The sequence below is a fragment of the Desmodus rotundus genome, chromosome 1, assembly GCF_022682495.2.
Source record: "Desmodus rotundus isolate HL8 chromosome 1, HLdesRot8A.1, whole genome shotgun sequence".
NCBI classification, from domain to species: domain Eukaryota; kingdom Metazoa; phylum Chordata; class Mammalia; order Chiroptera; family Phyllostomidae; genus Desmodus; species Desmodus rotundus.
In genome coordinates this window covers 36,613,610-36,631,561 of record NC_071387.1, presented here as the reverse complement: position 1 = coordinate 36,631,561, position 17,952 = coordinate 36,613,610, and the positions used below count along the sequence as shown (strand labels likewise).

Sequence of the window (17,952 nt, the reverse complement as noted above, 5' to 3'; positions counted from 1 at the left end):
AGTAGAATTTTAAATAGGGCCTTTGAGAGGAAAGGTCCTCTTTGAAGACAGTCTAGTCTGCAAGACGTGACAGTGAATAGAGAAGGGGGGAGAACATGGAAGGATTCTTCATTTATTCCACTCACACTGCAAAGCAGGAAAATAAAATGAAGCAATGGAAGAAGCCGTGAGGACACACCCCCAAAACTGGGATGTGAATGTCAATCACCCAGCAAAAGGACAAGCCCACCAAGAGAACAAAGGTGCTCAGAGCACCATGAAGTAGGCGCCACATTTTCTGGGGGCATTCAGATCCCAAGACAAAAACTGGACATGTCTTTCCCCTAGTTCTAGAAGTGTCAGCCAAGCCAGCCCTAGAAAACAATTCTTCAGGTCATATGGCCCATACAAACCACACCCCAATGGGGCTGTTATTTCTCCCTAATAAAAGGCGGTTAATATTATTTTATGAAAGAAAACAGAAAATTCTGGAAGGATGCACCTAAAAAGTTTGTGGAGAGTAGTGGGCAATGATTTGTTTTTCATTAAATAATCTTTTGTATTATTTGAACTCTTACTGTGTGCTCCACAATAATTATTAAAGAGAAAAGATGGCATTGTGTTGGTAAAAAGTTCATTTGGTTTTTTTCTGTAAGATGGCTCTAGTAGCACTTAGTTGGCTTTAACTTCATTTGATACAATTTTGTTAGATTCTATTGTGACAACTGTCATATCAGCATGCATTAAAAAAATCCTATCAAAATTGGTGAATTTTTGTGTAGCCAGTTTACTATTGAAAATGGAAGCAAATATACAACATTTTCAGTATATTATGCTTTATTATTTCACGAAAGGTAAAAATGCAACTGAAATGCAAAGAAAGATGTGTGCAGTGCATGGAGAAGGTGCTGTGACTGATCGAACGTGTCAAAAGTGGTTTGTGAGGTTTCATGCTGGAGATTTCTCACTGGACGATGCTCCATGGTCAGGTAGACCATTTGAAGTTGATAGCGATCAGATAAAGACATTAGCTGATTACAATCAAATGTTATACTACATGGGAGATAGCTGACTTACTCAAAATATTCAAATCAATCAAGTTTTTGGTGAAAATGAAAAATGTGTCTTTTATGTTACAAAAAAAAAAAAAAACGTGTATTTTTTGACCAACCCAATATTTCCAAAATAAATGATAAATGATGGGGTGGAATTACTGAGATGCTGTTTATTTTCAATAATTACAACTTTTAGGAATGATTTCCTTTGTCTAAATCATTAGATGATGAGGGTGGGGATGGGGAAAAAATAAAAAATAAATCACTAGATAATCTAACAATGTATAAAAAGAACTACACACCACAACCAAGTGAGATTCATTCAGTATGCAAGGCAGGTTCCACATTCAAAAATCAATTAATGTCATCCATCACAACAGCAAACTAAAAAAGAAAAATCATATGATCACATCAGTAAGTACAGAAAAAGTATTAGGCAAAACCCCAAGCCCATTCATATTAAACATTCTGAGTAAACTAGGAATAGAGGGGAACTTTCCCAACGTGATTTAAAAAAATCTACAAAATACCTACAGCTTATATCGTACTTAATAGTGAGAAACTGTAAGTTCTCCCACTAAGATCAGGTACAAAACAAAGATATTCACTCTTCCCACTCTTTTCCAAGATTGTACTGGGATTCCTTACTAATGCTAAAAGGCAAAAAATGGAAATAAAAAGTATACAGATTGGGAAGGAAGCAATAAAACTGCCTTTGTTCACAGATGACACAGTCATCTATGTAGAAAATCATAAAAAACTGCATGGCTCAGTTGGTTGGAGCATCATCTAAACACCAAAAAGTTTGCGGGTTCCATCCCCAGTTGTGGCACATACAGGAGGCAATCAATCAATGTCTCTCTCTCTCTCTCTCTCTCTCTCTTTCTCTCTGTCTCTGTCTCTGTCTCTCTCTCACACACACACATTCTTTCTCTCTCTCTCCCCACTCTTCTCATTCTCACTCTCCCCCCTCGCCTCTCTCTCTCTCAAATCAATAAAACATAGCCTCAGGTGAGGATTTAAAAAAAAAAGAAAAAGACAATCAGAAAGAATAAAAATTTAAAAAAAAATTTAAAAACCTCCTGGAACTAATATGCAATTACAGGTATAGCAAGGTGGCAGGATACAAGGTTAATATACAAAAGTCAATCCCTTTCCTACATACAAACAATGGAAAGTGGAATTTGAACTTAAATGATTATATGCCACTTATTTCTAGATACAAAGAAAAAACCTAGTAAAACCTAACAACATTAACCAAGCTCACGTGAACAATGCCTTATCACGAAGCTGAAAGAACTATGAAAGTGGAAGTCGGATGCCCAGTCCCAATGGTCTCTGTCACTCACCAGGTTAAGTGAGACCCTTCTCTTCTTTGGACTTCAAGAGCTCCCTGAAAAAGATGCAGGCATCCCTGCTCAACACACTCCCCCCATTAAGGGCCAGACAATGCCTGTTTTCTTTTAAAACTCATCTGAGACATCATTTCCTCCACTAGACCTTTCCTGTCCTTCCTAGGCTGCATTAGGTGCCCCCGTGGCTGCTCCAGAATTTCTATATAGGAGACATTTGAGGGTGAAAACCTGGTAGAAAGCAGGGAAGAAGGTGTGTGACTTTTCTTAAAATCACATTTTCAGCAAGATACAATTTTTGATGAGCTATCTGCAAGAAGTGCAAAGTTCTTAGAGATGTTCTTACTCACTTAAATGTGAGTCAGAAAATATTAGTGATCTGCCCTGGCTGGTGTAGCTCAGTGGATTGAGCAAAGACCAAAGGGTCGCCAGTTTGATTCCCAGTCAGGGCACATGCCTGGGTTGCAGGCCAAGTCCCCAGTGGGGGTCATGTGACAAGCAACCACACATTAATGTTTCTCTCCCTCTCTTTCTCCTTCCCTTTCCCTCTCTCTAAAAATAAATAAATAAAATCTTTTTAAAAAATTAAAAGCAAAATGAGAGTACAAAAAAAGAAAAAGAAAATATTAGTGATCTGTTTCAAAGAACATCCTTTTGAGTAGTGATTTTGGAAGAGAGTGACTGGAGATTAAAGGAGGGCTACATCTTCCCCCAAGCCATACCTTGGCTTCACTGTTGGCTTCTCTATGTACTCCATAATACTTGGTGAGTTCTTCCATCGCAATAGTGCCACCTTGAATCTGTTTAGCTATCTGGCTTCTCCACTGTAAAGGACCATATTCTTATCTGTCTTTGTATCTCTGGTACCCAGACCAGTCCTTACAGAGGTCCTCAATAAATGTTTGTTGGCTGGATGGACAGACAGATGGACAGGTGGGTGGATGGATGAGTGGAGGAGCAGGTGGGTGGGTTGACAGATATATGGTTGGATGAGTGGACAGATGACTGAAAGGATGGGAGGGGACAATTTCTTCACCTTCAATTTTACCTTCAGACTGAATTTTCTAAAGGGTCTTCACAGTTCTCCCACTTTTGAGATTTTGAGATTGAAGATCTCAAAATCTCTCTCTCTCTCTCTCTCTCTCTCCACTTCCAGTAATATTAAGAAAATATTTCATATTTAATAACTGCTCAAAACATTCAGAGAAAAAAATCAGGCATTTCCCACTCAGTGAGTGTACTAAAGAAAGACTGGGGGAAGGAAGGAAGAAATCGTTAACAATAAATATTGCATAATAGCACTAAAAGCCTCCCCTTCTCTAATGGAAGTACAATTTGAAGATAAAACTAAACCACCTTCCTCTCTGTGGCATATGATTAAAATCTGCTTTGTTCTTCTAATTTGCTATTCTCAAATTACCGCACCGCTGCTGGCGCTGCAAACTCAGACTTCATGGCTGCCCTTGAATTACCGTACAACTTCTCCTGCTCTTTTTTGTTTTAATCAGCACTGAACCAAGAAACTGCCATCTACACCTGGGGAGAAGCTATGTCTCCAAATTTGGAGACAAAAGGTGTCATTCAAGGTTCCCTATCCCCCTACCCCCCTTCCCGGTGCCACAATGCCCCTCAGCAGAAATACATCTCCCTTGAGATTTGAGAACACAAGAGGTGAAGTTATCCTTGACAAGGCTCCAGGTGGTGAGAAGTAGGGTTTTTTTTTCTACCCCTGACTCCAGAGATATCATTACTCTTCTGCCTAAGCCTTCAAAACAAAGAGAGTCCAACAGGATGTAGCTAGTGCCTAACAACAACAACAAAAAACACACTTTCATATTTTTCTCAAAGTCATCTAAATATCGTGGTCTGGGATTGCTAAAATTTTAACTTTCAGAGTCAATATCAAAACTAAGAAGTAAATTACCTTAGAAAATAGATAGAAAATTCTGTTAACTTTATTCTTTCTCTTTTTTTATTTTCAATTTCTTGGGTGTTAATTTTAAATTTCAAACTACAAGCAATGTCTATGCCATACCATGCTATGTTAAATGGCAAAATATTCATAAATACATGATAAGTTGATTGCAATTTTCATCCAGATATACATTGAGCTACATGTTGACTAAAAGAAAGTAGAGAAGAATTAAAACTCTGTACTTAGATGACAGTTGTAAGATATCAATAGGCTTGCTTTACCCAGACATATGATCAGGATATGGTTTTTCCCGTGAGTTATTTAGAAATTTGTCAGTGGAAAAGAATTACATCATTTAGACTACCAAGGAAGATTCAGAACCAAAATAATGGTAATATTGATTATAGTAGGAGCAAACCTAAAACCCAAGACACCATACTCCATCCTAATTATGCTAAATATGCAGCCTTAGACAAATCACATAACATCTCTAGACCTCAACTTAATCAACTACTTAATACACACTATTGACATACTACTCAAGGATATAAAGAGGCATATGAGTGAAGAGAAGGGATGCTGGTAAACAAAGAACCACTAAATAGCCAATACACCGCACATTGTAGCCAATGCCTACACACAGATACAGATCATAAACACTAGCACTATTTTCAGAACAATGGACAGTAATATGTATAAACATGGCCCCCAAAATAAAATCAGTTAGGAACAGCAAAGAAGAATTACTAACCAACTTATTAATTAGGTTTTATCCTCTCTTCGATTAATAAAGTTGGTTAATCAATTTTTAAGACTACTTAATTTTATTACTGACCATTCATAAATGACACTGTACTTGAATGTTCACAATTCGTGTGTGAAGACTCTGATTCAGTCCGTCCTTTCAAGACCAACATTTACCATCAATGCCTAGCACCTTAAAGCAACAAATTAGGCTTCTGAGGCAAGAGATAATAAATCAAACCTTGATCTGTTAACATACTAACTCCTTTCCCCTGCTACAGAATAATCACATTGCAAAGCGTAGCATAATACATAGATGTATTCCAACAAAACTCTATTGTACATCTAAGATCCAGATTATTGTTACTAATATTAGGTTTCTCTTTTAACAGTTTTATTATAGAACTTGAATTTATTTTAATTAATATTCATAATACCCCCTGGAAATTAAGTAACAAAATCTGCCATTAAAAATATCTGAGATATAAATAAAGGATAAAGTATTGCAGCATAACTTGCAAACCTGCTCCTCACAGACCATGTTTACTTTACTTCAATGCTGAACCATGTTAATAGAATTTTAAAATGTATTATCCATTTAATGTTCATGACCCTGTTGCAAAGGGTAACTTCCCTAGAGTGAAAATCCTGTGCTTTGTAACTCAGAACTGTAAAGCTGAGACAGGACTTTTTCTCATTTGCTAGGCCAAACAAAGAAATGAGGACTGAGAGCAGGAAAATGCTTTCCCATGGAAGACTCTGACTTGGCTGCACCAGTTACAGAAGAAAGTGGGGAAGCTCTCGCTCAGATCAGAGTTGCCTAACAAATGAAAAATAACCAAACACCCTTGGAAAGAATTCCAAAGCTCATAGCCCATTGGTTTGGTTTGTAAGGATGACCCAAACAGAAACACAGACAGAAAAGGGAGACTCATCACGGTAGTTTCATTCATGCCTCCTGGTCTCTACCACCACTTGCACCAGCACTGAAGGTAGACTGCTCTGCTGGCTTGCACTCCTTATATCCAGCTGCCTATTGGAAATTCTCCACTCGGACACCCTACAGGCACCTCAAAGTCAACATGCTCACAAGATGGAATGCTTCACCTTCATTCCATCTTCTCAGGACCAGCCTCATGGGTGTATGACCTATGCTAGGAAGGACCCCATACTTGGTGTAATGGTCTGCTGTCATGATCCCTAAATTCTTAATAATTTTGAACAAGAGGTCCCCCATGTTCATTTTGCATTAGGACCAAAAATTATGTGGCTGGTCCTGTCTCTCCTGGAGTGGCATCAACATTACCCTTGTCATTGAACCCAACCATCGGGGACTCTCCCCAGATGCTTCCTTCCTTCACTTGCACATCCAATCATGCTATTTCATGTCAAGCAAGAAGTCTCCTTTCTTGTAATGCCTTTTCCCCCTTCTTGAAAGAGTTGCCTTCCACTTTTCCATTACTAAGAATTAACCTATAGCACAGATAGTTAGTGCTGCCCCGGTCTGATACAGATGTCTCCTCTTGGGCCTCCACCTGCATATACCTGTCCCTGACTCTGACATTTTGTCCTTGTATCACTATCTTCTCTCTCTCCCCACAAATGACTGTGAAACTCTTGATGACTGATTTTATTTTCTTTTTATCTCCCATTCCAGGCTCTGTGCTTGGTATACAGAAGATATTTTTAAATGTTTATCAAATAAGATTAATGTTATTTCAAAAAACTTTACAAATTTACTTTGGGAAAAACATCATTTCTTGATCTATACAAATGTTCTTCCCTTAAAATGAGCTTTATTCTTTTTTCTAAAGTGATCCTCTCACTTGCCTCATGCACCCTTCAGGGAAAATCTCCAAAGCAAACAGCCCCAGAGCTTATGTTACACCTCAGGTGCACTTTTCACTGTCCTCCAGGATCACTGTCTCTCAGGGTCACTTCTGCTAGTGAGAACTGGACCCCCCCTGCTTCTGGGAGTTTCCAGGCACTGCTAGCATATACACAATGATCTGTTTGTGATGAGAAGTTGCCAGAGTTCCTGTGGCATCAAGGGTCCAGGATACAGGAGGGCAAGAGTGGGAAGTATGGCCCAGAGAGACAAGAAGGCCCTCGCTAACCCCAGGCCCCCATGTCTTCTCAGTCTTTCAACACTTCATCTCATCACCATCCCAGGAAATCCTGTTTGAAAAGCAGCCTCTTGATTTGACTGGGGTGGGAGTCCAAAGAGATCATTCCATCCCCAGCACCAGTGCCTAATCAGCACTTTGGTCTATTGTGATAGACACACCTAGATGATTTTTTTTTTTTAACTCACTCACCCAGTCACTCAAACATTCATTGAACACCTGCTGAGGGAAATGTGCCAGGTGAGGCATTATCAAAGGAAATAACAGCCCAAATGTCCCCACCCTCAAGGAAATTAAGAAGAGTATTACGAAAAAGAAAACTTCCACAAATGCTTTACTATTCCAAGTGTGGCTCACAGACTAGCAGCAGCAGCAGCACTTGGAAGCTTTGTTGGAAATGCCAAATTTCAGGGTCCTCCACAAGGCCTCCTGAATCAGAATCTGCATTTTAACAAAGACTACAGAAGATCCGTTGGAATATCAGAGACTGGAGAGCATTTACACATCCCTCCCAGAGCTGCCACTTATGTATGTAAAGCTCAGATTCTTCATGAAACACATTCTGATATTTCCATTCCTACGATGTTTTCAAGTTTTTCCAAAATGCCTACTTGGAAAAAGAAGTAACAACTTAAGAATTCAAGTGACTAATGGACCTGATTCAAGTGGCTTGCATTTTAAACACCTAATGTATCATGGTCCATAACCAAAAGAGGGGTCTCAAAATAACCATGGCTTTATCCAATTGTTAAAGTTGAAAAGTCATAACTCAGTTAGATAGCAGGTACAACTGAGGAATGCTTACTACAGCCGAGCCTGGCCTCGTCTCTCTACTTTTAACACCACGTGTATGATTACTACTAAGTGTTCTAAATATACATATGCTCATCCATGTACACACTGGGTGTTTTTTATTTAACTGATATCATTCCAAGCACTTACAACTTGCAATCTTGGAGGCCCAAGATGCATGGAAGTTCTATTTTGTTTTATCTGGTTTTCTTTTTAATTTTCCAGGAAGTTCAATAAATTGAAAGTCACCAAAAGCAGCAATTCTTAAGCTTGTTGGCCTCAAGACTCCATTACACAATTGAGGATTTATAGGACTCTTATTTGGGTTGTATATATCAATATTTGTTGAGAATTTTTTAGTCGATTTTTGACTCATTTGAAAATAACAATAAACTCACTGTACATTAGCATATGTTACATATTTTATTAAAAATAACTTATAAATAACTAATTTAGTAAGAAAGGGATCATTGTTTTACATTTTTGTGAATATCTTTAATGCCTGGCTCACTAGAAGACAGCTGGATTCTCACATCTGCTTCTGCATTCAATGTGTTGCAATATCACATACCATGCAGCCTCTGGAAAACTCCACTGTACCCTTGTGAGATAAGAGAGGGAAAGGCAAACAACATCTTAACAGACGTAACAAGACAATTAAATGAGGAAAAATTGCTTTTTCAACAAATGGTGGTGTGACAGCTGGATAAAAAGCAAAAGAATGAAGTTGAATCCCTACCTCACACCATACACAAAAATGAACTCAAAATGGGATCAGGGATGGGGAGTGGCTGCTAATGGGTACAGATTTATTTGGGGTATGATTACAAAGTTCTGGAATTAGATGATTGTACAAAGTTGTGAATATACTAAAGTCCAGTGAATTGTACAATTTAATGAATTTTATGGTATGTAAATTACATATCATTAAAATAATAAATGAAATACCTAAATATAAGAGCTAAACTGTAAGTGTTAGAAGAAAACAGGCATTAGTTCAAGACCTTGCATTAGGCAACAGTTTGTTAGCGATGTCCCAAAACCACAAGCAATAAAAGAAAAACTAGATAAATTGGATTTCATCAAAATTTTTAAATTGTTGACACCTTCAAGAAAGTAAGAAGGCCACAATATTTGCAAATCATTTATTGTATAAAGAGTTTATATCCTAAGTATATATATAAAGAACTCTCACAACTCAATAACAAAAAGAAAATCTAATTTTAAAATGAGCAAAGGATCCAGATAGACAGTTCTTCAAAAAAGATACACAAATGGCCAATAAGCACAGAAAAAGGTGCTCAACATCATAAGCTATCAAAGAAATGCAAATCAAAACCACAATGAGATACCACGTCATACCTACTGAGATGATCATAATCAAATAGTCAGATAATAACAAGTGTTGGCAAGGTGGTGGAGAAATTGAAACCCTTACACATTGCTGGTGGAAATGCAACATGGTGCAGCTGCTTGGGAAAACTGTTTGGTATTTCTTCAAAAGATTAAACAAAGAGCTACCATATGACCCAGCGATGTCACCCCCAAGTATGTACCCAAGAGAAATGAAATGTGTCCATGCAGCAACTTGTACAGGAATGTTCACTGCAACACTACGCATATAGTCAAAAAGTGGAAACAACCCAAATTTTCATCAACTGATGAATTGATAAAATGTGATCTGTCTTTTCAATTAAATATTATTCAGCAATAAGGGAAATACTGACATAGACTACGATGTGGATGAACCTTTAAAACATTATGCTAAGTGAAAGAAGCCAGTCATGAAAACCCACATATCATACGTTTCCATTTGTATCAAATGCCCACAATAAACAAACCTTTAGAGACAGAAAGTAGATCAGTAGTGACCTAAGGCTGGGAGATTTCAGAGGAAATGGGATTATGGTGCTAAAGGGCACAGGGCTTTTTTGGGAGACAAAGAAACTGTTCTAAAAATTGATTGTGGGGATAGTTGCACAACTCTGTAAATATATTTAAATTGCACTCTTTGAGTAAATTTTATAGTATTATATCTCAATAAAACTTACCCCCAAAAGGTAAACAACAACTTGGGAATTTTTTTGAAAATAGTTTGAACCTCACAGACCTGAAATGATCTCAGGGACTTCCAGGGTCTGTGGACCTATTCTGAGGGTCACTCACCCAGACAGAGCACCTGGAGTAGATATGGTGTATTACCTTCCTAGAAGCCGTTTCTCCCTTTCCCCTTCCTCCTTTCTGAAAAGAGCCCTGATTTTTAGATATTGACCCCTCCTCCATGCAGAACACCACCAAGAAGGAAGTTCATTCCACCCTGAGTTCCAGGCTCAAGTTCTGGTCACCTTAAGCTGATTAGAAGATTCCCTTCCACAGGCTGCAATCACTGGTTCAGGGGTGGACATGTGACCTAGGAGGTAGGATCAGAATGACAGCAGGACTTTTGTTTCGAATGCTGAGTTGGAAGTAGTTTCTCTCTCCCTCTGGATGGCGTCCTATAAAAATGTGACAACTGGAACTACTACCTTTTCACTATCGGTTCAAAGATAAAGCCATCACAAAAAGCAGGACAGTCCTTGAATTCAGTCCTTAACTCAGGACTTCTGGATATATGAGCCAGTATATGTGGCTGATGTTAATGCCAGTTTGAATTAGAATTTGCTAGACAAAGTTAAAAGCATCCAACGGATATAGTGTCCAAATGACGTGGAACTAACAGTATTTCATTCTCCCCACAGTCAATACACTTTGCATTTGCTCTGAGGACATCAAGAGATAAGATCTTAGCAGACCATTGAAATAAGATTACTTTATTTTTCAGAATATACTTAATACAAAGAGCTGGCCCAATGTATTCTCGCCTGAAAACGTCAGCACTAGGCCACATTATTTAACAAACTGTCTCTTCTTTCTCTTCCTTTTGTGTCTGATTTTCAGTGAACTCTAAATGGCATTCTAGATGAGTTTGACAGAGAAAGTGTTGGGTTGTTACTAACAAAAGAGGTGTGGCTGTCATCTAAATCTAGCTTGAATTTCACCAGCAGAATTACCATGGGGCCTGACATTTAGTGTGTGTGTGTGTGTGTGTGTGCATGTGACCATCCAATTCCTGTGCCAATGGATAAGAAATTTGGGGAGCAGTACACTACTACCTTTTTTAAAAAAATAAATTGATTAAAATAGTGCTCTACATTTGGGTGATATTGTAACAATTACACCATGCTTTTATATACATGACCTCAACAACCCAGGGGAAGAGGGCAACTGAGGAATTATTATGCCCATTTTACAGAAGAAAAACAGGAGGCCCAGTGACTTGCTTAAGGTCTTCAACAATCAGAAAGTGATGGAGTTTGGGCTTAAAGACATTAGATTCTAAGTCAAAGCCTTCCCACTACTTGGAATTACTTCTAATATACCTGCACATAATATTAAGATAACTATCAATATTTTTTCTGCTCTTACTCTGGGCCAGGCACTAAGCCAAGTATTTGACATATACTCTACATGGCGCCCTTACAAGAAGCTCATGAGGTCTGTGCCATTATGGTCTCCACTTTACAGATAAGGAAACTGAGGTCCAAAGAGGTAAAGTGGCGTGCCCAAAGTCACCTGGCTACTCAGTGGCACAGCCAGGGTTCGAACCCAAGCAAGTAGCATTCCAGAACACAAGCTCTCCACCACTTTGCCATACTGTCACTTCAGCAAGACTGGAGACACCTGCTGTGCACCAGACGGCTTGTGGCTGCCCAGAACCCACCAGTTCAGCAAGGACTGAACTCATATTTAGTAACACAAACTACAAAGGATTATCCAATAATTTTTCCTGTTCTGAAATTTGATCATACAAAGATGATAAAATTTGCCAAAAATAAGCCAGGGTTAAGATAACATCTTATTAAACCCTTCTGATAATTTTATTATAACAATCATTGTAACTCAGTTTGACCTATTCTGAAAGACACTATTGGTTGCTTAGTCAAAAGCCAGTCCCTACCCTCTACCACATGCACGCACATGTGCGCGCACACACACACACGCACACACCTCTCCTTCCTTCCATACTGGCAAAGCCCGCCACCTACTATAGAGAGTAAAAAGTGAAGACACCAGATGTGCCTCTTCCTAGACTTTTTTTGCAGCAAGGCCATCGGTATATGACACAATCCTGGCCACTGGGATCCAATGATTAGACTCATGGGCCTCTAGAAAAGGTGTTCTTCCACGACTCAAACAAATGGATGAGGCAATGCCCCCTTTCATATGGTGGCTGTGGCAGAGACTCACTGACATCCAGAATTACCGCAGCCACCTTACAACCATGATGACTATAGTTACACAGCCAGCATGCAGGACAGCAGAACGGAAAGCCAGACAGCGCCTGGGTCCATGCAGAGCTGCTGAACAACGCTGAAGCTTCCATACCTTTGGACTTCTTGTCCGGTAAGATAATAAGTGTCCTGGTAATTGAAGCCACTTCAGGCTACTGTCGTACTTGCAGCCAAAAGTATCCTAACTCTCAAGTTTCAAGAGGCAGCGCTACAGAGAAGAAAGAGCTCTGGATTTTGAGTCAAAGGACCCAGGTTCTAATCCACTTACTTGCCATGTGACCCGAACTGCTTACTGTCTCTGAACCTCATCTTCCATATCTATAAGTTTGAGATAACACTCAATAACATCAATAAAATGGAGATAATGCAGGATAGTTAAAATCATGTAAGATGATGTGTATACAACCAATCTGTCAACAGCAATGTAGTTGGTCTTAGGTAATAAACTACAGACTTGTTAAACTGAAACCTAGCTCCTTTATTTTACCAGACAAGAAACATTGACTCCAAATATAAAATGACTCACTCAATGCCACACAACTACTTGGTAACACAACTAAACTACACAGCTCCTAATTCCAAACCCGATGTTGTCATGCCAGCCTCAGGTGGATAGGTAAGGAGCCAGATTAAACATTGGGCACGCACTCGTTCAGCAAGAGTTTAGTGAACACACACGATGCACCAGGTGCTACTCTACACATTGGGGACTACCTGGTGAACAACAACAAAATGTTCTTACCCTCATGGATTTCACAGGCTAGAAAGGAAAGGAGCCAAAATACACATTTTTAAAAAATGTATTGAGTGACTACTATGTTCTAAGCACCATGCTGGGATTTCTATTCAAATCCAAATCCAAATTCCCAATAATTATCAATCATGCTTACCAGGCTTTGCTAAAGAATGAATAATGTGAAAAGCCTACATTTTACACAATAAAAGTCAGTATTAAAAAATGAGAAGTTCATTAGAAGGAGTTGTGACTAACCAAACTAGCATCTGAAAACATGGACAGAACGGGAAAGAATGCTGGGACTCCACTCTACTTGAAGCAGCAAGATTGAGTGTAACAGGTTAGAACTATGCCATGTCCTTCCTTCTACAGTCTCCTGACTTCAAGGGTCGACTCAGTTGGAAAAGCCCAGTAGGAAGCATTCAGCAACTCCTTCCCTTCTCCAGGCCTCTGTCTGGTGCCCTGGACTCTCTTTTGACTCATTGTCTATTTGGAAGTCCTCGTCCGCACTACCTAAAATAAACACTCACACACAAGTGACATGACAGAACAGTATCCCAGACCCCGTAAAAGCAGACTGAGCTAGTCACTCTCAGCATCTCCTACTGGAACTGGCTAACAGGTTGCTTAGACTGGGCCATTAGCTTGTTTGTTTGCAAGTTTGATTTGCCAAAATCACGTAATTTGGAAAAGGAAAATGTAAAAGCTGTTCTTTTTCAAGAATTCCATAACCCACATTTTGTATGAGTTATTAATGAAGAATGTGTGTATCACTGTTTAACAGTCCATATACTTTTTGTGATTCCCTGGAACAGAGGGAAAAGGGAAGGAAGGAAAGAAGGAAGGAAGGAAGGAGAGATGGCTTCCCCAGGGCATGTACTGGTGATTCTGAAAAATTCTTTAAAAAAAAAAAAAAAAAGCATTTTGTCTTCCTTCTAAACAAATGGCAACGGTTTTTCTGTGTATGTGTGACCTTATACCCAGAAGTACAATTTTAATTCCTGGGTTTGGAATGCTCTAAGAAGCTTCATGGTTATCAAAATAAAACTTTTAATTCATTTTAACTGGTTAAATGATAATCACCATTTGGGGGCAGAAGGGGCAGAAAAAGATGTGCCACAAAATTAAAACATTTGACTTTTTTACGCAATGCCAAAATCAACATTTTCCGATCGTATCATTTTAACCACATTGGCACTAGTTGGGCCGTACAAAGTCTAACTTTCCAACTGTTATTAGACTGGCTACAATTTTGTTTCCTAGAACACCAGACTACAAATGTGCGTCTTTGAGGAATGCTTACCTGTTCTAAGGTAGCCTTAGTCTGGAACCTGACAGCAACAGTGGCATCAGCTCCAAGTGGGCACAGGACAGACAAAGCAAAGGAGAACTCAACAGCCCCACCCCCTGCTAATGGTCCCTCCACTAGCTCTGTATTATTCAATACGGATCGAAAGACTCATACATCCACTTTATGATGGAAAACAAAGTGCACACTAAGCTGCCTTGGGATCACAAGACAGTAAGTGCCGAACATTTCTGTGCAACCAACTCTGTGGCAGCAGAAAAACTGCCTGTCCTGCTAATCTTTTTATTAGGAAGTTCAGCAGCATTACTTAGCTCAGAATGGAATTCAGGATCCCCTAGAAAATTCAGGGGGAGCCTACTTTCCAGGGAGATCATGGGGCACCACATTCCTGCCTTGAAACTGTCCGGCTGTCCTTGTGCCACAAGCTCCCACCAGAAAAAATAAATGGGAAAGACCTTTCATTCATTCATTTATTCATTCTTGGTTAACACAGCCCAGAACGCATCCCTGCCGTTGGCAGATGCTGCCCCCATTCACCTCTCGCCAGAACTGCGTAGGATGCCCTGTATCTGAAGCTCAGTCCTGGAGCTTCACTGAAGACTAGGGTAGGTCAGAAAAGAAAATCCCGGGGTAAATAGATTTAAAAGTCAGAAGAAAATAGTGGTGAGCCCAAACGACCTTTCCAAATTGTGCGCTGCCAGCGGGTCGTGGGAGAGGGCACTCACCTGCCTACACATATATGCGCCGATAACACACACTTGCAGCTCATAATAGCTCTCCTGCAAGCCCAGAGGCAGTTACTACCCAAGGACGGGGCTGCCGGCAAAGCTGCCTTTGCCTAAGCAACTCCCGCCTTCTCCAGCTTGGGCAAGAGCGAATGAATGTCCACCAATATGCCAAGGGGCGATTTTTTCCCTGGGACCCAGGTGCTACTGAGGTCCCTGAGCCCTGAACTCACCTCAGTTCAACTCTGCCGGCCTCACTGCCCTTTTCCTCTCGCTGAAACACCCAGCTTTCTCATGATTCCTTTTGAGGTAGCTCCAGTTCCACGCAGCGCGCGCCCCATCCCTCAAGGCTGGAGCCCGGGGCTGCCCAACCTCTCTCCCTCCCAAGAAACTTCTCAGCCTCCTCCCCTCCAACCCCAACACGCCGTGCAGAAGTAAAGGCCAAGGGAAGGGAGCTGGCAGGGAGCTGGTCATTGGGTCTGATAGCACCTTAGGAGCTCGAGTTCAGAAAAGAAAAAGGAGTGCATGCCTTTTCCACGTGGAGGAAAGGAGAAAGGAAGAGTGGGCGAGGTGAAGGTGCCCCTCTAGGTTCTCGGAACTCCCATTTCCTGGTGAACTAGGGGGCAGAGGGGTTTTTCTCCCCAGGAGAAAACTGTCCACAGCTCTCAGCCTGGACACAGCCAGCCTAGCGCCGGGAGTGCATGCCCAAAGGGGCTTGGGCTCAGATGACGTTCTCCTGGCGCCTGCTGGGAACAGTGCCCCCATCTCCGGGTAGAGCTCCCAGCCTCAAGAGGCGGAGGAACTGAAATCTGGCTTTCTAGCAAGGCCCCGGGGTAGGTTCCACACAGCTGCCCGCGCACGCCCACCCGCAGAGGGCTCTCCCCAGCCAGGCGTACCCCACTTCCCTCGCCCAGAGCCTCCCGCACCTGGATGTGGCAGGAGATCTCCGAGTCGTCCAGCAGTCGGATGGTGCATTTCATTTCTTGGCTGAGCGATTTGATGCTGGAGCTCCGAAAGTGGATCATTTTCATGGTCCTCCTGCCTCTCGGCACACAGTGGCAGGAGGCGAACATGCACCGCAGCCGAGAGGAGCGAGCAGGAGGCTCGGCGCCGGCTCGGTGCTCGCCCTCAGGGAAACACACACTGGAGCACGCACTGTCCTGGACACCTGGGTGCGACTCAGCTCCGGGACAGCAGTGGCGACAGGCGCCTGCAGCCACACTTGCCGGGCTGCTGGAGCACAGCGGGCGGGTCCCTCCCTCTTTCTCCTCCTTCCTCCTCCCCCTCCCATCCCTCCTCTCCAGAGCCTCGCCCAGCTCCTTTCCCCGCCTCCGCCCAGTGTGCGCGCTCCTGTGCCTCCCTCTGCCTGGGCTCCCTTGCAAAGGGTGCCCCCAGCCCGTGATCCCTAGGTAGGCAGGAGATGCACTCACTCCCGAGCCCGTGCCTCGGGAGAAGGCGGAGGGACTGCTGGTACCGGAGGCTGGTCGCCCAGCAGTGGCCTGCTCCTGCCGCTGCGTCAGGCTGGGCCCGGCCACCGCCTCCTGCTCCCACCTCCATCGCTCTAGCTGCTGGTAGCAGTCCTCCCTGCCCCAGCTCCCCCATGCGCCCGACAGCTCTGCTTGGCCTCTGGGACCTGGCTGCAGACAGGGGATGGCGGGTGATCCTAACCTACCACCGCAGGGAGGATTCCACCACGGGAGAGGATTGTTGGACCAAGGACGAATCCCAGAGAGTGACATGAAACGCTGGCACAGCTACACCAGGAATACCGCTAATAGTTACAGTCTCTGGTACTCGTGAGGATATTTTTAAGCCTTTATTTTATTTAATATTAACTGGAGTCAATCTTCTCTTAAAAATTCAGAATCTCCCTTAAATTCTCATGTTGATGTCTCCCAACATTGCAGTATAATCTCTAACAGCAGTACTTTAGACCTGAGCAAGGTGGTCCCTCCCCTGCCCCTCCCCCTTTAGGGACCTTGATCCTGCTCCCCCGTTGCCCAGGAATGTACACGTGCTCCTCCCCTTTTAGGGCAGCCTCTGGGTACTGAGGACCCTGGAATTCCTGACGGCCTCCAGGTTGTTGGGGATCTCCTGCCTCTCTGCCTTCCCCGGGTGGTTCAAGCCCCCGTGTACTGTGCCCAGGGGGCGGAGGGGTGGCTGTGGGGCAGGGGGATGGAGGCAGATTGAGGAGATCAGCCGTCCAGGAGTGGAAAGAGAAGGAGGGCCCCTGGCCTGCTGCCCTTTCCTGGGCTGAACAGGTCATTATTAAGGAGTTAGAAGAAGGACTTGTTGCTCAGCTGTCAGCTCTTGCTTCAACGGCACAGAACCCCTCATCCAAAGGCCCACCCTGTCCTGGGGTGGGGCAATCATGGCCCACCCTTTTCATCTAACCTTGGTGTGGTCCAGTGGGCCACACAGGCTCCAGGCCACCCTTTGGTGTTGGCTGGGTTTTGGTGAAGCCTGCATTGCAGACAGACTTCTCCCCCTGCCTACTCCTACTTCTGCTCTGTGCTGATCACTAATAAATACACTTCAGGCCAAACTCAGTCTCAGTATCTTCTTCTGCAGACTCCATGTGACAATTGGTGAAGACAGAAGTAGAGAGTATGTTTTAATACAGATTGATTGTTGCTTTCAAATAGTTAGATAAGAGTATGTGAGCATCCATGTGTACTCTGACGCTGGGCCTGCGAATATCACCGCAGCTCCCACCAGGGTCTGGGAAGATGTGGATATGATTCTTGACCCAGCTACCAGCCCACACTGGGGATCCTGGGGAAGTCTTTTTCATTTCAGTTCTTAATTTCACACATTCATGTTTGTTTCGCCTGTCTCACAGGTGGCCAAGAAGCTGGGGATTAGGTAACATCAGTGGAGGAGGCCAG

The 17,952-nt window shown here is 42.3% G+C and overlaps 1 protein-coding gene across 4 annotated transcripts in view; it reads right to left on the bottom strand.

Annotated features, from left to right (window-relative positions):
- FRMD3 (FERM domain containing 3) overlaps positions 1–16,339 on the bottom strand; it is a 265,496-nt gene extending 249,157 nt beyond the window's left edge. For 2 of the 4 annotated variants that reach the window (XM_024560010.3, XM_024560009.3), the window contains exon 1: positions 15,991–16,314. In XM_024560010.3, coding sequence (XP_024415778.2) covers positions 15,991–16,137 — 147 coding nt within the window. In that variant the 5' untranslated portion in view covers positions 16,138–16,314. Of the gene's footprint in view, positions 1–15,297; positions 15,315–15,990 lie in introns of those variants that run through there. The other 2 variants (XM_024560008.3, XM_045195175.2) reach the window with 2 other exon arrangements.
- Positions 16,340–17,952: the final 1,613 nt, after the last annotated feature.